Source organism: Ambystoma mexicanum, chromosome 10 (genome assembly GCF_040938575.1).
Source record: "Ambystoma mexicanum isolate Mex_15411 chromosome 10, UKY_AmexF1_1, whole genome shotgun sequence".
NCBI lineage: Eukaryota > Metazoa > Chordata > Amphibia > Caudata > Ambystomatidae > Ambystoma > Ambystoma mexicanum.
In genome coordinates this window covers 1,230,719,756-1,230,745,838 of record NC_090932.1, presented here as the reverse complement: position 1 = coordinate 1,230,745,838, position 26,083 = coordinate 1,230,719,756, and the positions used below count along the sequence as shown (strand labels likewise).

The 26,083-nt window shown below is 47.6% G+C and overlaps 1 protein-coding gene across 1 annotated transcript in view; it reads right to left on the bottom strand.

The window, feature by feature from the left end:
- The window catches only part of KSR2 (kinase suppressor of ras 2), a 2,560,931-nt gene that overhangs the window by 973,415 nt on the left and 1,561,433 nt on the right, over positions 1 to 26,083 (bottom strand). The window contains exon 12 of the mRNA XM_069619206.1: positions 21,880 to 21,946. Within this exon, the coding sequence (XP_069475307.1) occupies positions 21,880 to 21,946 (67 nt within the window). The remainder of the gene's footprint in view (positions 1 to 21,879; positions 21,947 to 26,083) is intronic.

Below are 26,083 nucleotides of genomic sequence, written 5' to 3'. Positions count from 1 at the left end.
ATGAAAAAGGATCCACATTCTTAACCTTGCACCAGTCGCAGAACTTTCTCCAACGGCAACGGTACAGGGACTTGGTTGCAGGCCGTCTGGCCGAAAGCAACATCTCCATCACGTCTTCACGGAGGTCCCAATCCTTATACCTCAACCTTTCAGAAGCCAAGCGTGGAGATTGAGGGATCTGACCTCTGGATGGAGAACCTGACCCCCTTCCCGTGAGAGCAGATTGTCTCGGTAGGGAAGACGACATGGAGGGCAGATGGACAAGTCAAGAAGGTCCGGGTACCACGTTCCCCGGGCCCATGCCGGAGCAATGAGGATCATCCGGGAACCAAACCTCCGTAACCACTGCAGCACTTGCGGGATGATGGGGACTGCAGGAAACGCGTACAGCAGTGGGAAGGACCCCTCCACCACAAACGCATCCCCTAAGGCTCCTCTTGGAGGAAATTCCTGCAAGCAGAACTTTTTGCACTTCCGGTTGACACTGGAGGTGAACAGATCCACTTGTGGGGTCCACCAAAGGGCGAAGATCTCCAGGAGAATCTCCTGAGCTAGCTCCCACTCGTGAGAGATTGCGCTCTGCCTGCTCAGAGCGTCCGCCATTTCGTTTTCGTCTCCGGCCAGATGCACTGCCGAGATCGAAATTTCCTGCTGGATGGCCCATAACCAGAGCTGCATCGCCTCCCTGCACAGAGGAAGTGACCCTGCCCCCCCTTTTTGTTGAGGTAGTGCATGGCCAGTCCGTCAGAATCAGGGCATTTTTCCCTCGCACAGTCGGCAGAAAAGCCTTCAGGGCAAGCCTGAAGGCCCTCAGCTCCAACAGATTGATATGGAGTCTGGACTCTGACGGAGACCAACGACAGCTGACTGTCAACTCATTGGCATGAGCTCCCCATCCCGTGAGGGACGCGTCCGTCACTGTCGTCACCTCCGGCCAGGCAGCCAAAATGGAACCCCCCTCATCAGATTGCCATCGACAGCCCACCACAGGAGGTCCTGGGAGACCGAGGGCGGCACTGGAACGGGGTCCGACATCCTGCCAGAGGACTGTGACCACTGCATCTTGAAGGCCCATTGCAGAGATCTCATCCGCAACCTGGCCTCTGGCACCAGAAGAATGCAGGATGCCATCAGGCCGAACAACCTCAAGAACTCGAATGCCGGGAGACTCTGGGCATGTTGAAACTTGTGCACCATCTGCAGAATGTGATGAGCCCTCACCTGGGGAGGGAAACACTGCCCCAGGGATGTGTCGAGCACTGCTCCGATGTACTGGAGCCGCTGAGTTGGCGTCAAGTGGGACTTCTTTAAGTTGAGGTAGAAGCCCAGCTTGTGAAGGGAGTGGCAGGTGATGGACAGATGATCCAGGACTTGCTCGGGAGAGCTTGCCCTGATCAACCAATCGTCCATGTAGGGGTAGACGTGAATCCCCCTTTTCCTGAGATACGCTGCCACCACCACCATGAGCTTGGTGAAGACCCTCGGGCAGAGGTCAATCCGAACGGCAGGACCCGAAACTGAAAGTGCGAGTCGCCAACCGTGAACCTCAGGTACGTCTTGTGCTTGTGATGGATCGGCACATGAAAGTAAGCGTCCTTGAGGTCGAGAGACACCAACCAGTCCTGAAGTTGAAGGGCATGGAGGACTTGAGAAAGAGTAACAATCTTGAACTTGTCCTTCCTGAGGAGCTTGTTCAAACCGCGCAAGTCCATGATGGGTCTCAATCCCCGTCTTTCTTTGAAATAAAAAAATAAGAGGATTACCATCCATTGTTCCTCTCCGCTACAGGCACCAGTTCTATGGCACCTTTCTCCGTGCAGGGATTCTATTTCCTGCGCAAGGAGCGGATCCGGACTCTTCAAAGAGAGATTCCCTGGTGGATTGTCATGAGGCCTCTGTCAGAAAGGAAGACAGTAGCCGTGGGCTATGATCTCCAGAACCCACACATCTGAAGTAATGGCACGCCACTCTACAAGATGCTGCGCCAGCCTTCTCCCAACCGGCGAACCATGGGAGATGGCCTCATGACTGAGCTGAAGCGGCTGCGGCAGTGCCTGAGGAAAAGAGGCAACTGCCCGAGTGGCTTTGGCACCTCGAGTACCCTGTTTTCCACCTCTGGTACTCCTACGGTGGCCCCTTTGACTTGCAGCTCCTCTCGATTTACCAAAGGATGAGTAATATCGAAAGGAAGCTCCCCTCCATTGATGTCCCCTAGGACAAAAAGGCGGAGGTTGGCGAACTGCAGCGCTCAACGACTTTGCTGCAGCTTTGGAGGTCTGCAACCTCTCAAGGCTCTCGTCAGCCTTGCTGCCAAAAAGATGTTCACCATCAAAGGGCATGTTGAGGAGCCGGGCTTACACATCCGGAGCAAACCCCGAATTCCGTAACCACGCAAACCTGCGTATTACGGTGCTCGCCGCCATGGACCGGCTGACACAATCTGCCATGTCCAGACCCGACTGAACGGACTCACACATGGCATCTTTGCCATCCTGCACAATAGCAAGAAAACCATCCCGTTCTTCCCCTTCGGGAATATGTTCAGCCGCTAACAAAATACAGTTCCACAGAGTGTGCGTGAAACATGACAAGACACACACAGAGTTGGCTGCCTGTAAAGCCATACCCCCTGAAGAAAACACTTTCTTCACCCAGCCATCAAAACGCGTGTCGTCCCTATCAGGAGGGATGGTAGGGTATGACGCCTGCTTGGCTGGGGGCGTAGCCGCTTGCACCAAAAAACTCTCCGGAGTGGGGTGCGTGGTCAGGTAGCAGGGGTTGCTACTGGCTGGGCAGATTTTCTTGTCGACGGCTTCCTTGGAGGCGTGCCTCGAGAGAGTCCCTCGACGACCTTGGCACCAAAGGCCTCAATGTCTTCTTCAAAGACCTCACAGGCTCCAAAGGTCTCGAGGGCGTCGAGGACCGGGACCTGGAGCGGGCATGTCTAGAGCGACCACCCTTGTCCGACTGGGACCTCGAAGGTGCCCGGTGATCGCGACGACCGCTCGAGCCCGAAGGCATGCAAGTGCTGTCTCTAGCACGGTCATGGCCAGCGTCTTTCAACGGCGTGGACGGAACGGAGCCCTGTGACTGAAAAATCGCCAACATCTCCTGCCGGAATGAATCCCATTCCGCAGGAGTGGAGTGCTTATTGGGACAAGCCACCCCGCCGACGGGCGAAGTCCTCGGACGAGGACGGGGAAGGCAACCAATGCCGGCACTTCCGTGAGTGCCTCGAAGAGGCAGAGGAATGGCAGGACCTACTCCTGGACCGAGACCCCCCGGACTTACGCCAACGATGCGGAAAGTCGCCCCTCGAATTGTCAGTCAAAAGCCCAGTGGATCTCTACTTCTGGGGCTTGGCCATCTTACCTACAGAAAGCTTCTTCTTATGCTCCCCCAAGGCCTTCAATGTAAGCGACTGGCAGTCTACACAGTCATCCGTGTTGTGGTCCTCACTGAGGCACCAGAGGAAGGCATTGTGCAAATCCGTCAACGGCATCTTGGACCCGCAGTCCGGACATTTCTTAAAACCCGGCCGCGGGGTGGAAGAAGAAGACATCACGGAAATCTTCACAACTAACAGGTTAGAAGAACCAAAAGAACAGAACTCAGAAGAACCGAGGCACGCTGAGATCTCCGAAGCGAACACGTTCGCAGAAAAAACAGAACTGAGGCTACGGGTGTCGTGCGTCCTACTTATAACATCCGGTGACGTTGGCTCAGCGGAGGCCCTCGAGGACAGAGTATCGACATCATCGACGCAGGATGCAGATGCCGAAAGATTTTCCGAAGCAGCACAGCGGTGGTGATTACTGTCATAGATATGGAATACGTCAGAGGACCCAAACCCTTTGAAGTAGGCATCATGGAGGTCTAGAGACAACAACCAATCCTGGGATAGTAAAGATTGGAGAATCTCTCATAGCATCCCCATTGTGAACTTGTCTTTCCTCATGATCTTGTTCAAGGTCCTTTCAGGACGGGAGTGAGCCCCCCCTCCCTTCTTGGGCACCAGTAAGTATCAGCCATACCTACTTGTACCACTCTGCAAGCAGACACCTCCTCCACTACGTCCTTGATGACTAATGACGACTCAAAACCCTTTCATCGAGTATGGACTATATTTTCTGAGGACTATTCAAATTGGGAGGTGCATAATGTCACAGATGACACAGGAAACACTCAGTCTCAAGGATGGTTCAAGGGTTTCTATTAAACTATTTCTCCTTCCTAACCCAGATATCCGTAGCCCCTGGTCAATGCTAGAGCTTGTTGACACCTAATGTCTAGTATCTACCTTGACCTAGTGGTGTTCTCCCTAAAAGCAGGCTCTCCATCTCACTCAGGCACTTACTAGCTTTCCATACTCTCACCAGATGTTAGTGTTTTAATGAGAAAGTTAGGGATTGTGCCTTACATCTACTTGGTAAGATTTATCTGGTTCCACTCATGTGCACTGTTACCTTTCCCATCTATTCTACCGGCTGCTCCTGTGTCTCATCCCACCACCTTCCAGTCCCTCCCAAGTTCCACTCCTTGCTCCACCGTTTGATGATAACTTTTCCTCCCTCATACTAACCCTCATCCTACTCTCCCTCCTGCCACTACTAGTCCCCTACCTATTAGTACACATACCACTTATACCACTCCTCGTGCAACTCCTACAAGAATGCCTACTACTACTATCACCAAGCCTCCCTTTCCACTATTCTGACACTCTCCTTTCACTCCATACCAGTCTTCTCAGCCGCACGAGCACCCTCCACGCAGAGGGCCACGGCCAGGGAGGATCCACCAGCAGGCCTCCCCCTCCACAAGACAGCGGCCGCTCCAATTCTTCTCCCCAGGCGGGGGCAGCACAACACTTCTTCTTGCAGGGCATGCCGCAGCGGGGTTTTCAGGCACGCTCAGATACCAGCTGCATGAGCCCCCTAAGAGGGCCGAAGCCGGGCAAAGCATGCAGGGGCATCCCGCACTTCTCCACTGAGGTGGCCTGTCGCTCCTCCTCCCTTCTCCCTCCTCTTCCCACCCATGGAGAGGAATTAAAACACTTGAGGGACAGGGACGGAGCGGGGGCATCACGGGGGCTCTAGTCACTCGTCGACATTGTAGTGGGGCCAGCGGCGGTCACGTGGCCGGCCTCACTGGTGCTGGGGGGCCCAGCACAATGCTGGTATGCTGGGGTCACTCGGGCTTAGTGGTTGTTGCAGGGCAGGACCCTGGGAGGCTGTGGAGCACAGCCTAGGTGCCAGAGCACCATGGATGCCTGGAGCATACTGGGTGGTAGGTGCCTGAGCTGGACCCAGGGCACCAGGCTGGTCTGGGGGGCCCAGACAAGCAGGGACCTGCAGGGCCGTGGTCACATGGTGTTTGGCCTGCAGGCCAGGGCCGCAGGACCGTGATCACACGGTGTAAGCATGCGGGCCCACAATGAGAGACTGAGACAACAGGAGTTCCATAGTTGGAGTCTGCAGCCATTTTCCTGCACGTGCCTACAGGGGCTCTTTTTATTATCTTGGGCCATGACACACTCATAGACCATCTTAAAAGGGCAATACACGTGGGACGGACACCCCCCATTAAAAGGGTAATCCACATGGGAGGGTTACACATGACAGAGGCCTGTCTTCATTTCTTTCTCTCAACATCAGAGCACTAATGAAGGCAGAAAGGAGCACACACATCAATGTATATACCACTAGAATGGGGAAAAAACAGCTAGCAAGAGGCCTAGTACATGCCCGTGATCAGGTGACATGTTGGCACAGCATAGCTGTCTGCCTACTGGCTGGTGTCTTCTCCAACCTAAATCATTTTAAGTGGGAATTAGTATTTTACCTAGAGGCATAAACTGCACTTTTTTATTTGCCTCAGGTGATGTCTGCTATCCCCCTTCTTGGACAAAACCAAAGGCAGCCATTTGGGGTCAAATAGCCAATCAGGAAAGTGAGAGCTTTCTTAAAATGGTACCCAATGTTTTCAGCGACAGCAATTAAGTGCTTTCAAATGTGAACAGAAGTCATGTATACAGTAAGCACATGTTTTACAACTTAACATTTCCATTTGACTTTTTTGCTCATTTTTCATTTCCATTAGCAATAAAATATGTTTTTACAACTATACAGAAGTCTATGGGCTTCATTACGAGTTTGGAGGCAGCCATGGTGCTATAAGCACCATGGCTGTCGAGTCTATCAGACTCTTTTACAGGATTGATCTCAGAATCTGCTATGTCCTCCTCACTGCTAGAATTACTGCACAGCCCCAAAAACCCTTCCTCCTCCTCACCTGATGAGGTAGAATAGTTTAGCTTCTTTCTTAGGGATTGCCGCGGTGGAGACTTCTTCTTTGTGAGCAGATACGGTCTGCCTCGAACGGAAGCCACCGCGACTCTATATAGAGAAATTCACAGTGACTTCTCTCCGCGACAGCCAGATATTTTTCAGGGGAAAAAGCCACGAAGGCATAAAAAACCCCCACGATGCTTCGAAGAGGACTGTCGAATAGGTTGATCCGATGAGAGGTAACTTTTCCGTAACTGAAGCAGAAGTCTCCGGAGGAGCTCTCCAAGACGGGAGTGAGGATGATAAACACAACTGCCACAAGCAGAAAACCAAGGAGAAGGAGAGGTAGGGATCCAGGAGGAAGAGGCAAGGAACAACGGTTAAAACTTCAAGCAAGGAATGGAAGAGAGTGGAAAGGGGAAGGAAGGCGGAAAGATCGCTGAATGAATTACAGAATAGAGCGCACGCAACACGGGAAAGCACAGTTGCAACGCGCTGATCCGCTGAGTAGCTAATGGTTATATACATGACGGCGGCCATGTTGGAAAAAGACTAGGAAACGTGGCGGAACTGTCTAATGGCGTCGAAGTTTCAACATCCGCCAGACTCGCCAGCTGCCAGCAGTCGTGACAATGGCTGCCTCCAAACCGGGCTCCATTACTGGGTTCCTGCAATGAGGACTTACCGGGTCATTCCGACATAGGAGGACCCGGTAATTCCTCCTTGCAGGAACCCATCCCCATTCCCATTTGAGCCCCCATAGGGCTCAAAGGGCATGGGGAGGGAGGTAATAACGGGCACATTACAACTGGCCTGTTATTACCTCCCTCTTCCCCTCGCGGGACCCGGAAAGGACGCCTGGTTTTAACAGGCGTCCTTACGGGGTCCCGCAAAAGGAACCTCGTAATCGACGCTCCCGTAATGAAGGGTGCCGGTCCCGTACCGGCACCCTGTATTACGGGAGATCCACCCTTGTAATGAGGTACTATGTCTTTCTTGTACATTAAATATAACCAGTTTGCAGAAAATACAACTAAGTTGCAACATGGCTGAGGCCATTTATGACTCCATATTTATGTGGGGTTACACAAATCCTTCCAGAGACATCCTCTCCAATCTTAAAGATCATAAATGCAATATTGTACATATTTATGGCGCTGCATTGGGTGTATTGTGGCCATTTCTGGATACCACATTTGGGGACTGTTTCAAGTGCCGGAAGTTATATCTGTAGAATTGGGTCCCTTTGTAAAGACCTAATGTGCAGTTCTAGAGCACTCACCTGTAATAGAGTTTCTAGTTCTTGAGCTTTCATTTTGAGTACTTTTCCCAATTCCAGATGCCACCTGCACCTGTGTCACTCTCTAGATTTCATATTGAGGCTCCGGTTTCTATATCGGAGGACCCATTTCAGGCACTCTTGTCGGTTCTGGAGGTCACAGCTCAGATATTGGCCCTCATTAGGAGGTTGGAGGTAACCATGCCACATTTAGCAGCATGGTAGCCTCCTTACCGCATACCGGGCCCGGGTTCCTCAAATGAGGACTTACCGGGCCATGCCAACCTTGGCAGACCCGGTAATTCCTCGTCTGAGGAACCCTGACCCAGTCCATCCCCATTCCCATTCGAGCCCCCATAGGGCTCAATGGGAATGGGGAAGGAGCTAACAACTTGCCCGTTTATAACGGGCCCATTGTTAGCTCCCTGGTCTCCTCGCGGGACCCGGTAAGGACGCCTGATTTTCCCAGGTGCCCATTGCAGGTCCCGTGAGGAGACATCGTAATAGGGCAGAATGGGTTTACCCGCACCGGCACCATTACCGGTGCCGGTAAACCCATTCCGTCAACCTCCTAATGAGGGCCATTGTGCCTAGATTCATATGCCACTTGATGGGTCCTATGAGAAGTTCTCGAGACCATATCTATGCCACTGTGTTCATTTATTATGCAAATCAATTAAGCCAGAGTGGCCTCCAAAAACAGAAACAAATATTGCAGCTATGGCCCCCATGACTGGCTATAGCACTCCAATTCCCAATTTACAGACTGAACACAAAAAGGCATCTTGAGGCACATATTTGGCCTATAAGGCTAAACATATTGCCTAAATTGGACGTTCACTGTTAGACAGAACCTATGTGTGTACACCAAACATGGGCACAGTACCCAATATGCTGTCTCTATTACTAGACACAATACTACAGATGTGGCTTGTAGGACTGGACACAATACTTCATATGTGGTTTCCGGAATTGGGCAAAACAGTGAATGAGAGCTACCGTACTACTAACAGTGCCCAAGATGCAGCATCTAAGACATGATAAAACGGTATACATGCATTTCACCGCGGTATTTTTCATCGCGTGTTTTTTCATCGCCCTTTTTATTTCGAAATTTTCGAAATCGCCCTTTTTATTTTTTTTGGGAGGGGGTTAAAAAATTAAATATATGGTTGTGGGTGTAAGGGAATAAAAAAAATAAAAAAGGGCAGTTTGGGGGGGTAACCCCCCCAAAAAAAACAAAAAAAAACGATGAGTTTTTCCAAAAAAAAACAACAATGAAAAAACCTGCGATGAAAAATACCGCGGCGAAATAACGTAGAACCGATAAAACACCCACTATATGGCCTGAACAAATGAGCATAGTACTGAAGGATGGCCTCAAGAACTGTAAACAGTAACTCAACGTGCACCCTCAAGAGTTACACTCCAAACAAGGTTCTGCAATTTAGGAGCATTTGTTAGTCCTGGGACAAAAAAGCCTTTCAAGCTCTAGGCGTTTCTGCCTTGGGCTTTGTTGGTAAAGTTGATCAGGATGGGGTCTGTGGCTGGAGATGTGTTTATTTTAAAATTTATGTGTGAAAGTGTTTTTTTTAATTGGACATTTTAACAAATTTCATATTTCCCCCCTACTCTCTTTTCTCTCTGCTGCTGTGACATCTTTACCCTGCCTCAATTCTCTCCCTATACTGGTTATTGTGAAAGGGGCAAACATATCACCCTGTCAGGGAGACCCAGAGACCCATCTCCACCTGGGGTAAGTAGTGTATCAGTGTACCTCTAAAGCCGGTCTTACCCCATAGGTTGCGAGCAGGTGTTGAGGGACCCCAATCCCTGGCTCCCCAGAGTATCCTAAAACATGCAGGGCTATTGGTACTACTGTCCCTGTGCCTAGAAACATCTGTCCTAGCCTGCTTTCTCTTTCTGCTTTTCCAGACAACAATGTTTAGCAAGCACCTGAGCCCATAGAAGCATGGTAGGAATAGATTCAGTTCCCAAGTGAAAATGGAGGTTCACCTTCCTAAGCAAACGGATACAACAAGCATCCCCCCAGGAACCCCTATACACTACCGGGGAGCTGGGAGGCAGCAACCAAAGAACTGGAGCTGCCAAGAGCCTGCAGGAGGAAAAGGGAGACCACGAATAACCCTCCCACATCTATTTGCACAGAAACTCAGTGAGAACAAAAGACAACTCTGAAGAAAACATTACATCGGAGCACATGTCTACCTGAAGGAGAATAGCTAGGCTCTTAGGATTTTTTGAAGACTTTCAGGGAAAGTCTCGGCCACCAGGGTAATAGTTCAGGTAGTGAATGGTTAAGGAGGCTAGCTGAGTTAGAGTGCCAATCTGAGCTAACGCAAACTCTTGTGTGGGAAAGATTGGGCTATACGAAGTCAGCAGTGGCAGTAGAGTGTGAAATGTGTTTGGTTGAGGTTGAGAGCAGAGCAGGTGGACAAAGATACAAGAGCAGATTGCAGAGCAGTTGGAGGAGGATTTGTAGAAGAGATGTTGGGCTTGATTGGGGAAGCAGAAGTAAAGGGTTAGTGCTGAGTGATACCAATTGGGTTGTGTGAGAGAGAGAGAGAGAGTGGGGGACAGACTGGAGGTACGTTTTTTGTAGAAAAGGATAGAAAAAATGGTGGAGTTAGAGAATAATTGTGAGAGGTTGAGTGTGAGTGGGTGAAAGAGAGGAAAGCGAGAGGCAGGAGGATGGAGGGGGCTAGAGGCAGCGGTAGTGATGTGAGAAGTAGATCAAAAGGGAGTTGGAGGGCAAAGACAAGAGACATACAGAGATAGATAGATAGAGAGAGAGAGAGAGAGAGAGAGACAACGAGAGAGAAAGAGAGAGAGAGAGAGAGAGAGACAAAGAGAGAGAGAGAGAGAGAGAGAGAGAGAGAAGGAGGGTAAGACCAGGAACTGAATGGGGAGATAGAGAGAAAAAAGATAGTTAGGTAAGACCAGGAACCAGATTATAGATAGTGGGGAGAGAACAATTGGAGGGGGGATAGAAACAGGAGAGTGTGTGAGAGAAGAGAGGAGAAAGGTGAGTGATGATAATCTTATTTGACAGCCATCAGGAGTGACATAACAACTAGACTGCACTGTTAGGTCTCTTAGAAAGTATTTGAGGGAAATAGTCAGATGAGGCCAATTTCCTTGGGCCACACTAGGATGAGAGATAGAACAAGATAGGAGGGGTACCCTGGCTGTAGCTAAACCAATCTTGCAGAAATGTTGTGGCAGAAAAGGGAGCCTGGGATAGAGAGGTGTGAGCCAACTGTAAGGTTGAGGATAGGGTGCAGGGACCTCCACTAGACGGAGATGTGCAATTCACTTGTGTATATACATAGCCGTCATAAAAAGTGTAAATTAAAGAGCTGTTCTCAAGAGGTTATTGAGCAACTTGTCACACAATCGTATTTCATATTCTTTCATTATTTTCCTTTCCCCCCCATCAGCTTGCTCCCAACCTCATTTTCCCCATCTCCCATTCCCTGCCAAAACATCTGTCAGTATCTTCTCTCCCAATCTCCTTTTACCGTCTTCAATGCATTCATCACTTATTTACCTTTCCCACATTTTGGTCCCTCGTTTTTCTTCTTTCTCTCTTTCTCCTCACTAAGTTCTTTCCTCTCCACTTCCTCCTCTCCCCTCCCCTCCCCTTTGCATATACTCTTCTGGTTTCTGTTGTATTGCATATCCCTCCTGGAAACCTCATCTCCTGCTCGTCTCCTCTTTCCCTTTCTTCCTTTCATTTGTCCCACTTCCCCCCCAACTCACCTATCCTCTTCTTTCCTCACATTTTTCAATGTCTCTACATTATATTGGCCCTCATTACGACCCTTGCGGAATACGAAAAACGATGGCGGAAATGTAATACCGCCATCGAATACCGCCCGTTGCGATCATGACCCGTCACCGTAAAGTACGATGCGATTAGCGACACCGTAGTGAACGCCAACGCTAACTGCACCAAGTACGCGCACGCGCGCCGTGCAAAACCGCAATATCCGCCATGGCGCAACGGTACGCGAATGCTGACCCCAGCGGACATTCACCTAACGCCATCAAGCATGGCGGAAAGTACCATTCCGCCATGGCGAGAACTACTGCATCGCGAACCAACCGTAATGGCCCTACTGAGTGCCTGTACTCCACTCCCTGGCCACATTGCACAACTCCTCGTAGGCGCAATGCAGTCACACCATGCAACCAGTGAAATGTACAAGTCACCCATGCATGCCAACGAACAAATGCATGCAGGGGCCCCAAGTGCCCTGTGAGTGGCCATCCACAATTGGCAACACACCATTGCCGTACTGATGCAGCACAGGCATCTGAAGGTGCAAGTACACCAAAATGAACTGAAAATTCCATGACACAAAACAACAACTGTCCCCCATCGCTTGCCACCAGTGTAAACCAACAGTCAAAGCAGTAACCTGAGGGAGACTGCACCAGCCCTGTACACATGCCAGTAGTCAAACCAACCATCAGCATAAGCACGTACCACACAACTGTACCCAGAAGCCGGAACCCAATGCAGAACACCTCACAATACATCGCGCCACAAATCGGAATATGCCTCATTACTAGCAAAGAATAACGCTACACGGTTAATATCTGAATATAAATTTAATGCACATCAAAATCACCAAGCCCATACAGCCATTTGAGCATAAACTCACAAATGATCAGCATTACTGTGGGCTGCATCCGCAATAAATGACCAGCTTCCCCATGTGTGACGCCCTGTACCTTCATGGCACACAGGGGCTACATCCACGTCCAAAAAGGCAACATGGAAGCGCCTAGGACCGCAGGCCCGTCCCATGAAGTAGGCACTAGTCCAGCTGGAAGCTAGGTATGCTGCACCTAGCCACTAGTACTGCGTAAGGGCATGTGGGCCATTGGCGATCGTCCCATAAGATCGTAATGGTGCTCCACTGATTAACTCGAAGCTGCAGGTGTCGACTGTAGAAGCCATCTGCAGGAGTGGCGTACAGATGGCAGCGGCAGAAGGGGAGGAGATACCTGTCACCCAAATGAAAAAAAAGATAGTATGGGCATCCGAACTTCATATGTATTACTCACTTCATTCAACACACCAAACCTACAACCATATGCATGCTAGCCCACTCATAAGGATCAATTGCACCCAAAAATCACTTGCGAATCATTACGACACAAATCGAGGTGAATACACTATTTCAAACGAGTGTCTGTGTGCATGCGCCTGTCAGAACAGGATCCATCAGATGGGATCATCAACGTGCATAGACACAAGTGATTGAAGGCGCGTCGAGACAGGGAGGGTTCAACAAGGGCAGACAGACGATGGTCCCACTATGGCAGCCTTGCATCACATAGCGCAGGGGAAGGGGATAGATTCCAAATAGCCATGTACATGGCAGACTCCCAATAAAATCATCTTTCCATGCATCCATTCATCATTCCCTCATCCCGTAATGAAAACGCCTGAATATTCACTCACATAACATTCGACATTTCCATTGAGTCTGTGCGTAATGCAGCCTTCAAAATCCACTGTGCTCCTGCCCGGATTCCTTGTGTAGTGAAGTCACATGTATTTGGGAACGTCCTGCCTTATCGTCCACAACGCTATAGCGCATCCCATTCAAATCACATCAATCATTGCATTCCCGTCATGGGCCCTGTCCCAAGGACATTCAACAATAGAACGTTACATTTCCAGTCAGACCTGTGGGCGTCTCCACGCCGCTAGTTGAAAACCGAAAGCGCTGTCCTTCGAATTCCTAATTTGCAACATCACGTTGAAAAGGCATCTGTGAACGCTTGTATTCACAAATACATCTATGCAGTGCGGCTGTGTGTGAAAATGGTAACTGGCCTCAATCACTGATGGGACTCCCCGCCGTCGGTGAACGTCGGTACAGTGCTGCATGAGGGTCCACCGTTGATCGAGCACTACATTCCACTGACCCTTCACAAGTCTGCTCGCGAATGCAAATATCGTATGTGCAACAATGGGACCATAGCAGAATTAACATATAAACCAATATTCCACAGCCTTCGGGATTAAGAACATGAATGCAAATGCAAGATGCCATGCGTCGAATTGCAGCGTCGTGTGCGGGACGTGCTCGCACGAAAGGCATTGCAGCTGACACAGGTGGAATGAATCACCACAGGTGAAGGCTATACAGCCTGAAAACACATAAATTGCATACTCAAACCCCTCCCACAACCACACCCACTCCAGAATGCTACCGGCAGGACTAGCGATGTTGGGCCTGGGGGACCTGATTGCACTGCAAGTACTCCAACTTCAAGAAGAAGACGAACGCCAACTACTACAACAACCGGCCGCACAGAGGAGACGCAGGAGGAGGAGGAGGAGGGCAAGGCATGGCCAGCAAGCCCCACCAGCACAGCCACTACCACCACGCAGGCAGCCCCCAATCCCACGCCTCAGAGCTAATCCGTTCAACCTCACAGCTGAGCAGATCCACATCCTCTACCGTTTGGACCGGGACACCATAACCGCCATTGTCGACATGACACACGCTGACCTTGTCAGCATGATAGATAGCCCAACCGCCATCCCACCCCTACTGAAGGTGGTGTCTGTACTCCACTTCCTGGCCACAGGCACCTACCAGCACACAGTCGGACAGTTGCATGGCATTTCACAGCCACTATTCTCACGGACACTATTCCAAGTGCTTGATGCCCTCCTGAAGCACTCAGACGACTACATCACTTTAGGAGCTTACAAACACAAAAGTGGGATTCCATGCACTTGGCGGCATACCGGGTTGCATTGGTGCCATCGACTGCAACCGTGGAATTGGTTGTTCCACATGCCATGGAGGCCCAGTACCGCAACCGGAAACAATATCATTCTATCAATGTACAAATGGTGTGTGACTCCAACAGGATCTTTACACATTGTTCTGCCCGATTTCCAGGATCAACACATGATTCTATGGTCTTGCGGAACTCTAGAATACCACGCTACATGGAGCGACACGCAGGGCGCCGATCCTGGCTACTCGGTGAGTCTCATTTAATGCATGAGTATGTGGGGTAGGTGATGCGTGAATGACCTGGCAGGAAGGGGGGGGGTGCGTACGTAGCAATGACATTCCACAAACATCCTTTCTTGTCCACATACAGGTGATTGCGGGTATCCACTGAAGAGATGGCTCCTTACACCAATCCGGAACCCACAGGACCAGCATGAGGAGGACTACAACCATGCCCACTCACGTACCCGTGTGGTCATAGAACAGGCATTCGGCCTACTGAAGGGTCGATTCCGCTGCCTCAGCAGGTCTGGCGGGGCACTCCTGTACCGCCATGAGAAGGTGGCAAAGATGGTCATGGCATGTGTCATGCTACACAACATGTGCGTACGTAGGAATGTGTCCATGCCCCCCGACGCAGAACTACTAGCACCTGAAGATGGTCATGATGAGGGTGGGGATGTGGCAGCACCTCAAGGGGTCCGCGAGGCACAGGAGGCCCGTGAATTACGTCAGAATCTCATAGATGCATGCTTCTAGCACTCACGCCTGGTGGCTGTTACATGGACACGGGACTTGTGGCACTGTGTGTGTCTGGAACATGCACAATGTGGGCTGTACGCCAAGATAGGCCTCGTACACAGAGATCAATGTCCACACATCTCATTGGATGAATATGAAGAATTGTATTGCAGATGTGAAATGACATTACACACCCAATCGAACCGCCACCCAAAGAAGCACAACACACCCCCTCCACCCTCCTACCCCCCCAACACCAGTGTCCAATGACGCTCATTGTCAGTGGGCAGACGCTATTGCAAGCCCCCTCTCCGGGTATCAGGGGCACCCCTGCCTGTGGAGCGCCGGTTCCTCCCAGATCTACGTTGGGGGCTGCCCTGGACGGAACTTGCAACGGATGATGTCTCTGCCTGCTCACGTCCATGCATGTCCCTAAGGGTTTGTGAGAGCTCAGTGAGCACACGGCGCACAGCGGCAAGTTCACCACATACGTCTTTGGACGTCGCATGCAGTTCCCCCCTCAGGCTCTCGGTACTTCTCTCCATTTGTCCCCTCAGGCTCTCGGTACTTCTCTCCATTTGTGCCCTTAGTGTCTCTGTACTACGCTCCATTTCTGCCCTAAGTGTCTCAGTAGATGTTTCAATGGATGCCTTAGAACCCCCACATTCATCGGCATGCTCCTTGAGGAGCGTGGCCATTTGCTGCTGTTGCACTATCATCTGCTCGAGGGACTGTTGCCTCTGCTGGGCCATGCCCATTTGCGGTGGTGTCACAGAGGGGCTGGACGCCTCATGTTGCCTTGCAACAGGCCTTGTGGGGGTTGGCCAGTCGTCGTCTTGTGGGTCGTCTTGTGGTGCCCCTGCGTGGTTTCCTCATGGTGTACGGGATGATACAAACAGGGGGATTGAGACAGGTCATGGATGTGTCCTACTTCGGCAGCACCGTTTTCTGTGTCGGAGCATGCTGGCATGTATGCAGTGTCACCTGTGGTGCTGCTGCCACCAGTAGCAGTGCCTTCTGTGGCATCCATTGGGGGGACCTGTGGTGCTGCTGTTGTGGACATGCTGGCTGCTGGGGTGCCTGTTGATGTCCCCTCCAGTGTGCTGCCACTCGATTTGTGCTGCTGCCGTGTCTTGATCCGTGCAGCTGAGGTGGAGGGTCTTTGGCCGTTGGTCTTGGCCCTCTTTGCAGGTGTGCTGGTAGGGGTGTCCTGAAGCTCGTCGTTGGAATCGGACCCTGTGGTGGAGTAAAGGAGGGCGAGCGTTATTCATGGGTCTGTGGTAATTGTAATGGCAATTGTATCACATGCATTGGGGTGGTACCTGGGGGTGATTTGGGTCAGGGCCTTGGAGGTGGTGTCATTTTTGTGTGCATTGGGGATGCAGTTATTTTGCAGTCTGCAGTTAGGGTGTGCATGCTGCACATGTAGAGTGTGTTTTTTGGATTTTTAAGTATTTATTTATTTAATCTGACTTCTAAGGGGCGCTGTCATGGCAATGTATGTGGTCGTTCTCCTGGACATGTGTTTCTAGTGCACTATGGGGACACATGGTACTTCACATGGTTGGTAATTGTGGATTTGGCATAGTTTCATTTGGGCCACCTACCTGATTCTTCTGATGTCTGCACTCCTTTCTCCATCCCTCCGACTCCCTCTATGCTCTCCATTCCAATGGTGGAGGCACAGATTTCTTCCCAGGGGGTCAACTTGATGGGTGATTCCGATCCTCCCCCGGTAGCTGTGGCAATGTTCCAGTTGGCAGAGAGTATGCTCCGGACGCGTATCCGTAGGTCGTCCCATCGCTTTCTGCATTGCTGTGGGTTGTGTGGTGCGGTCCCCACCGCACTTACCCGCTGTGCCACCAGCGCCTATATGGCCTTCTTGTTCGCAAGTGCCGTCCTGGTCATTTGCGTCGAGAAGACGACGGCAGCGTTCTCCTGGAGGGTCTCTGTGAGCACGGTGAGTTCCTCATGGGAGAAGTGGACCTGCCGCTTGCGGTCGCACGCTTTTTTAGCAACTTTTCCCATATTTATTTTTTTAACTGGGGTGGCTAACGGGTTGGGATGTGTCTCAGGGTCGGATTTTTAATGGTTGTGTTGGGATTCTGATTTTATAGGTGTACGGCGTGCTGTTTCCCGTTCCGGCCCCATGTTTTTACTTCCGTTTCCGTATATTTACGGTGACCGTATTTTGCGCTGACCGCTCATTACGGTGACCGCTAAGATGGGTGGCAGAATTGCACCTAGTGCGACGTACGACGGCGGTAAGGGGCGTTTTGGGGTCATTTCCGCCATCGCGGACTTTGCACTTCCGCCATGGCGTAATGCTCGTGCTCGATGGGTCAGAATTAGCCGCACTTTCCTCCATCGTGCAGTGGCGGAAACGCTATTTACGCTATGGCGGTCATGTCAGTTGATTTCCGCCAGGGTCGTAATGAGGGCCATTGTCTCATTTATCCTCCGTTTCTCCCCACTTTCCCCTCCCATTAAATCCAGTCACAAATCTCGCTTTCGCCTGTCCTCCTTCTAGGTTCTTGTCTGTCTTTCTGCCTCCACACCTATTTAGGCATTTTCCTTTTCTCTCCACACACCCCCTCACTTGGTCCAAAAGCCTTAACTGATGGAGGTGCTGGGCTTGCTTGGCAGCCAAGCTCTGCTGATGGCTGAATCGGGTGTACTCATGAGGAAAACATCACCAGTGAAACTAAGCTGCACTCATCTGCAGCGCTGGGCTCATCAAACTGGCCTAACCAGCTTCCTCATGCAAGGGAGCCCTGCCAGGCCCCAGTCAAACTATATGTATAAATGTGTACATAATATTGACATATTTGCTTAACTAGCTGTGTGCACGAATGCCATATTTTCCAGGAGCAGGGCCTAAACAACTTTGAATCAATTTGTCTGAAAATCTGTTTCACTGAGAGTTTAAAAATGCCTAGTCATGCTCTGAATGTACCATACATGCCATTGTCTCCTGAAAATCAACAGTAGTAATAGCTCAACAACATGCTCTTCTCGACCTCAGAAAATCAGATCTAAACTAACTTGTGCCAGCCGCTCAACAATGACAAACGCACATTTTCTTTGCCCTGCAAAACTGCAACAATACCACCCATGGAGCTATAAGCAAGCCCATCATAGCCAACAGCCATATCTTCAACAAGCTGGCAGGAAGGAAATAACTTTCCAAGTGTTCGCTTTGTGTAGTGTGATGAATCCTATGGTTCCCTCACCAAATCCCTGCCTAAAGTCCCCTCCCAGGTGCCAGGGAAAGGCAGAGGCTTCCTGATCCTAACCTTGGGGGTGGTGTTCTGCAGAGGATCAACTGAGAGGAGAAAAGGCTCATTGAGGTGAGAGGAATCTATGGGGTGAGAGTGACATAGTATTTGTCTGCCCCTAAGGAAGAATGATTACAAATGCCAAAATACCTAATCGCTTGTTGCCACAATAATCTAATTGTTCCGCTAGTTGAATACCTAAATGTGGGTAGAGTCAGCTCCTGTGGTATGAAGGTGAATAAAACCCAATCTCAAAGATCTAAGTATTTCCCTAACTCAAAAGAAGGAAATGGACAGAAGTCTGTAAATAATAATTACCAAAACTTTCAGAACACCTTTTTCCTCATTTCAAACCAAACGGGTAACTGAATTATATAATGTTCCTTCAACGGATGTTATAGAAAATTGAAAGCCAATCAGCAGAGCAAAAAAAGTTCAAAGAACTAACTTTGTTGCCAGGGACTTCAAAGTTCCATAATTCCCTCAGTACTGGGATGAGGAAGAGGGATACAGAGGAATACTACTTCGGAAGTGATCTATTAATTGGTGTAAATGACTTACACCTGAAGGGAACTGGGAGGCTTAAAAAGCCCCCTCAGGTGCAGGCATTACAAGGAGAAGGAGGGAGAGAGAGAGAGAAGCTGAACTGTGGAAGAGGAAGAAACGGTGCAAGCCGTGGTTGCAGCTGAGAGGGAAGCTTGAGGCGAGAGAAAATGCTGGGATCACTGAATCGTCAGAAGCCATGTTGGGTACTGAGAGAGTCTTTGATTGTGAATCAAAAGGTCATGCAGCGGGAAGCGTGAAGAAAAGACGCATGCCCGATAATATTTTATTTGTGCAGATTTTGCACAGCGGAAAGCAGTAGCGGCGAGCTAAGTGTTCCCTCTTGTGAGGATCAAGGTGGCTTGGTTGCACCTGACCATCTCCTTAGCTGACAAGGCTCAAATCGTTGGTGGCATAAGTAGAAGAGGAGCAGAGGAGGATGTCCGCCTGACCGCAAAAAGCCACAAGCCCTGAAGACCTGGGAACACTGAGCAGTGCGTACAAGAGCGTCTTACCCGGTGAATTCACAGCTTGCCAGTGACTCCGGAGTGCTCCAGCGCTGCCCGCGTGCTCACAACAGGCTGCTTCACTCACGAATGAGTGAAAGTGACAACAGAAGTGATTTTGAATAATGAACTATATGAAACCAACAAAAGTTATACCTGCTAAAAGCAACTGACTGTGTAAATAAGCACATGAGTGTGTGGAAAGCCCCAAAACCCCACAGGAAATCTGTAATAGTTCCAAAAGCTTACACGCGATACCCAAGCCAAGAATGTATGACAAACTACCAAAACGAATGTAACAACCAGTTCTCAAGGCAAGAGGGACATTTTGAGAGCCTATAGAGCTTATTATTGATGTGCTACAAAATACAAATCTACAAGGTATAACAACCTACATTGCCAAGGTAGAAGAGAGACTCTCTCGTTATCAGAATTTGTTTGTTGGTACAGAGGGGAAAGAAAGGTGGCAAACCGGCTGCCCTTCTGGAGTAGATTAGCCAGAGGGTGAGGAGCATAGCTGCTAAGAAGCCTTGAAGAGCACTAATGTGATTTCTTGTTTCCCCCACAATATATTTAAAGTGTGAGGTCGAAGAAGTATAATTAAGTTGTTGCACTAAATTGGAAACTACCACTGAAGCAATTTCTGTTTTTTGTTTTTGAAGAAGTAGACGAACAGGTGAGTAAACCCAGTGGGCAAGAGGTATTGCCCAAAGGAGCCTGGCAGAGGCAAAAGCCAGGTAGTAGTTGATGCAAGTGCTGAGCTGTGGTTCTGACATACACAAGTCATACTGATTTGTGCCTCGTGAAACCATGTTGGAGAAATGTTATAATTCTTCCTGAAGGGAAGTTTGAAGTAAACCATCCTGAAAAGGACATTTGTTGTTGCTATAAAAGTGAGCTTTGTTCTTACTCCAGGAAGAGTTAGAATGTTTTCAAGTTTGAAACAAATCAATCTAAAACATGTTGTTGTTACTACAAAGATGAACCTTATTCTTACTCCAGCAGGAGTAAGAATAGCTTATTTCTTTCGAATCCAAAAGGTGTGACATTATTCTGACAAATACATTTGTTGTTGTATATGGGAAGAAAACCAATGTGAGACAGTTCGTATTCCAGGAGGAGTGGGAACTTCTAATTTCTGGAGATACTTTATTGAAGCAGTGGAACTTTATACAAAACCTTTGAACTGTATTGGAACTTTGAGTTAAAACAGATTTTCTTGTTTTCTTTGAACTGTGGGTAAATCTGGGGAAGGGAATTTCACTCAGGTTATGAGAAGAGACATTTTGAATCAAATTGTATATTATATTGTTGAATTGGATTGCCATATATTTGCTTACTGCTTTATTTGTTGTAAAAGTGTGAGGGGCAGACATCCTTTTGTTAGAGTGTTTCCTTTAGTTTACTTTAGGCACGGAAATCCTTGTCAGGGTAGGGATATTGAGGCATTAATCCAACCTTTTTATTTAATAAAAATGGATAAAGTCGAAAACTCTTTACAAAGTTGTCCGCCTCACATTTCTGACCCCTCAAATTAGGCCCCAGAGCTGATTTCTTGAGGATCCTGAGCAAACAAGAACTAACATGAGAAGAAAAAGTTTCTTCCTCCAGTGGGCAGGAGTGCAGGTCTTCTGACATTTTTAGCAGTGTGTATAAGACACAGTGTTCATATATATAAGCAGTTTCAGCATGCAATATACCAGCTTCCCATTACACATCCTATACAGATTTCAGAATATAATGTGTTTTAGTACATAAGATTTACTTTATAACATGCACACGATAATGTGCGATGCTTTTTACTATACATATATTTTAGTGCATTATCCACACGCAGATTCTTTATGAATAAACAAGCGTATACGAATACTTCTCTGAGTATAAATGTATAATATGATACAAGCATGGCTAATTACACTACTCTTGCTGTCATGACCCACAAACACACATTCTTGCTAGGGGTGGAAGGGTCAACGTTTTTTAAAAGTATAACCTTTTTAAATTGGAACAAAATACAAAAATCAAAACATAGTTGTCATCCATTTATGGATGTTACAGTTACAAAGCAAGGAAAAACGTGTAATGTATAACATGACTCGATAAGTAAAGTGTGGATGGCTTTCACTTGAATGCCTATTAAATAAATCAACACAAGCGATGTAGTTTATATCACCTGGGAACAAAATGTAAACCTGGAATGTTCTGGTATGCAACGAGTGGAGAGTGATATGAGAGTGAATGGTACTAGTGATGTGACAATGAGTGTGTACATGCACAAGACCATTCATGTGGGAATGGTTGCATTTCTGCTGAAGTAAAAAAGAAGACCAGCCATGTAGAGTGATGATTTGTTTAAGGTTGTATGGTCACTCAAAATGATTGAGTGAGATTACATTCATATGTATGAATATATTTATGGTATATAAAAAGCAATATATTTTCCTGACTTACATTGGATTGGAATTCACTGGATGAAGGATTACTTGGGGTGCTTGGGTAGGTATCTCAGGCACGACATCTGAAAAAAGAAATCTCAGACTGAGTGCAAGAGTGAAAGCTTTTAATATGTTAGAGATGGACAAGAGAAGGGAAGGACAGAATAAGAAAAACGGACACAGAATAAAACCAAGAGTATGGCAGATGAAAAGGCAAAGAGAAGGAACATCTGTAGCAAGAAAGGGAAGGAAGCAAATAAAAAAGTATGAAGAATTGAAAGTGATGGGGGTAAATGAAGGACAAAGGGAAGACAAGATGGCAAGAGGAAAGAAGAAGAAGAAAGAACAAATTATGGTCATTTATGTAGAGAAATAGATGTATAGTTGGAGCAAGCCTTTGGCGAACTGACAGGGAAGAAGAGTGGATCGAGGAGACTTCACAGGATTAACGATTAAAATCAAAATAAGAGAAATATACAAAAAATATCAAGGGATTGATATAGACACAGTATCAAGGCAGAAGGAAAACATTGAAAGTAAAATAAAATAGCCTTTTTGACCAAAACATAGAAAAGGGCAAATAAAAGAAAAGATGAAAAATAGGGTGAAGGTGAATAAAGAGCATAAGGGACACAACGGAAACTGAAACATGGGGCCATGAGAATGGAAGCAGAGGAGCAGGTCAAACGAGCAAAGCATGGTGAGCCTGGCTACAGTTAGGTTGAGTGAAAGGGGGGGAATGAGTTATTAGTGAAGTAAAAACAGGAGACAACGAAAATAGTGATTAGAATATCAAAAGGAAAAGCTATGGTGAAGGAAATACAAAGTAATACAATCATGGAAGGCTAGAGAAAAGGCAGGCAGCAAATAAAAGATAACGAAAGAAATGTCTACAAGGATTACAGGAATGTTTAGGATGGTTGGGAAACAGCAATGGATAAGGAAGGTTGCTAGTTATTTCGGCAGCATGAGGATAAACCAAAGAAAGCAAAATGGCGGAGAGAAAGTGAAATGGCGAGCAAGGAAACATGACAGCAAAGTCGGGAAATTAGGAGTTGCGTTACGGAGGTTGAGAGAAAAGTAGATAAAAAGGTTAAAACATGGGACTACCATAGGAACACGGAACGAAACAAAGGTTGATACTGTGGGAAGAAAAGCAAAAGTTAACGAGAAAAGTATCTGAGGAAGAAGGAAGAACAGATTTGACAATGAACACATATCGGAAAGCCGACTAAAAGAACACTGAAAGGGTGATGAGGTTAGAATTAAGTTTTGTGTGCACCACTTGCCATCTTATGCCAAACTTCAAAAAGCTTAATTAATAAGATATTGAACAGTCGATTCAGTTGCTTGCTTTATATTAGAAGATTGAAAGGCAGAGTCAGCATTTGTAGGCATCAAACTTTAAAGACAGCGATTAAGTAATTACACTTACCTGTAATGTCGTTTACCCTAGCTCGGTTGTGTTTGTATGTTAGTTGGAATCATCTGTACTCATTTCTTGCAGTAGGACGGTCATATTATTCAGAAATTCACAAGAACAGTAATTCAGGTCAGTTTACAATGTCCAGCATGCAGCTGGTCAAAGAAGTAACGGTAGAAAAGAATGAACAAAGGAATATATTATTACACCTAAGTGCAATGTATTAATTTCTTGTATTGCTCATAGCGCAAACCTAGCTTCAGAGCATTGGAGCGATTTACAACTGGACTGTACCAGCAAAGGGCTTGGCATTGTCTACAGTACCACAGTACTGTTGGTGATGGGAAGGGTGGGATTTTTACTCGTCTAGCAGGTATTGTTGAAAGTGACATGTTTTTAGTGTTTTGCGCAACAGGAGAATGGTGGGCATTTCCAGCCTCTTCAGGGATTGAATTCCAAATGGCTGGGTGTGGCAGGGGAAAACCAGTCTTCCCTTTATGGTCTAGTTGACACTTCAACCTTTTGATAGCTTTGTTATGTGAAGTTCACGTGCCTCCAAAGTGTGGAATTCAAGCGCCAAGCATGTTGGTTTTCTGTTCGAGACTGCTTTGTAAGCAATAACTGCAATTTTTAAATGATCCTGGCAGGAGGGGGGAGCCAGTGAAGATTACACAGTGTAGGAGCGATAAATTCTAATTTGCTGCTGCATGTAATGCAATCTTCAACAACTCCTCCGCCAAATATCACTTCTGCTCTGTTATCAGAATACAAACTGTAAAAATGCATAACGTATCTTCAACACAAGGAGCAGCATCACCTGTTTGACAATTGGATCTGGAAGAGTGAGTTGTGAAACTCACTTGGTAGACTTCTTTCCAATTTAATAGCAAAAAAAATACACTTCACGAGTCAAATGGAAACTGAATCTAGCTTGCCTGGCTTCTTAATAGAGTTATGGTCCACGGATGGATAATCCTCTCTAGATAGATGTGCAAACCCTTTAACATTCAGCTTTCATACTGAGTCAGGCTTTTTGGGTGTGTTTTTTTGTGAATGTTCAACAGATGGTTAACATCCTTTATTGCTAGGGATGCTATGTGCCTGATCTGTGAATGTGTTCGTTTTTTACCTATTCCTGTACTAAAGTCATTTTCCCTATTACTCTAGGCTTTTTATATAAAGTGGATATTTTTGCATAACCCATATTTTGATTTGATGCTGCTGGTGTCCTGAGTATACGGCCTTACCCAGGGAAAGGTTTATCCTCTAAAAAAAACGGCTTCCTAGACTTGGAGAAGTATTTGTTAATCAGCATTCCCTATGCTCAAAGGATACTGCATGAAAATGTTCAAGCATAGGTATCGTGAAGGACAATCTCACAGACTGAGGAGGGCCTGCACAGCAATAACAATGGTGGTTCAGAAACCTCCTTAGGGTTTGCAGGCCCTAGAACCAACCAAAATGCATTCTTCAAGGTGCAAAACAATTGGTTACTCAGCTCACTTAAGTATTAGCAAAGGGAAAATCATGCACAATGACCAACAGCAGCACGAGATACTGTATACCGGGAGTCAAATTTCTTGACACTCTGTTGCATTTGTGCATGGTAAGTGTTAAATTGGCAGCCAACAGTAGCATAAGTTATTGAGTTGCTCCAGACTAAATTAAGGTGTCTAAGAAGCCAGTACAGAGGTCAGTCATTATTTGTAAATATCCAAAATATTTAACTTTTGCAATGCAGACTCTAGCACAACTGTCAAGATGAGCAGGTACAGATTCAACACTATGCCTTTTCTACCTTGCAAGAAAATACAAAATGTAGGCCTTCTTTTATAGGAGTCAAGATGGAACATTCCATACCAAGCAGTTTTCAATGCAAAGTGCGTGCAAAGCAATCGCTTAGGAACTCTTGTGCTGGCCAGTATTGCAACTCCTCAGAACATGCTAGGTATGTCTATCAAAGTCAATGTTGGAATCAATCTATTAAACATTGTCATTTGTCAGTTTGGTTGCACTATATCAGGATGCAACATTCCCAAAACAAAGTCATCAAACATATTCAAGCAGCTCACTTGCATAGTGACACACACTGTTTTAGAACCTGGCCACAGCCTACATTGTGAGGAAGGACCAATGCAACACTCAAGGCAAAAGTAAAGTGAATACCTTTATTAACAAAAAACAATTGTATTGGTAAGGCATAGGGTATCAACTATAACTGTTGCACCCTGTTGTTCCCAGTTGAATACATTAAATTTGCACCCGGGAAAGGCTGCTCAGCCAATCAGATGGCTGGAACAGTGGGCGAGAATCTGCAATCCCCGCCCACTGTCCCAACCACCCACGGCCCTTCCCCAGGTGTAGATTTTATTTTTAAACCTTTTTTTTTATTGCGGGGAGGCAACAGGGACTCTCTCCTTGTTGCCTCCCCAGCCCCTCCACTTACCTGCAGGACCAGAGCATTGTGCTCCAGATCCGAAGCTCCCCCTTCTGGCCACCCCCATAGACATGCAAAATAGTACATTTTCAATATGGCGGCCATCTTTTTTTTTCTTCTTTTTTCATCGGGGGATCAGATGTTCTAGCAGCACGGATCTCTGGGTGAACAATTGTGAAAGCCTTTCGCACCCCACATGAACTCCGGGGTGCAAATGGCTTTCATGCCCTGCCAGGAGGGTGGACATGGCTTTTAATAGCCCTTTGTTTGGGCTAGCGGGGTGTTAAAGACCATGTCCGTCCTCCTGTCGGGGCATGAAATCCATATGCATCCATGGAGCTGAGTGGAATGCTGATGGTT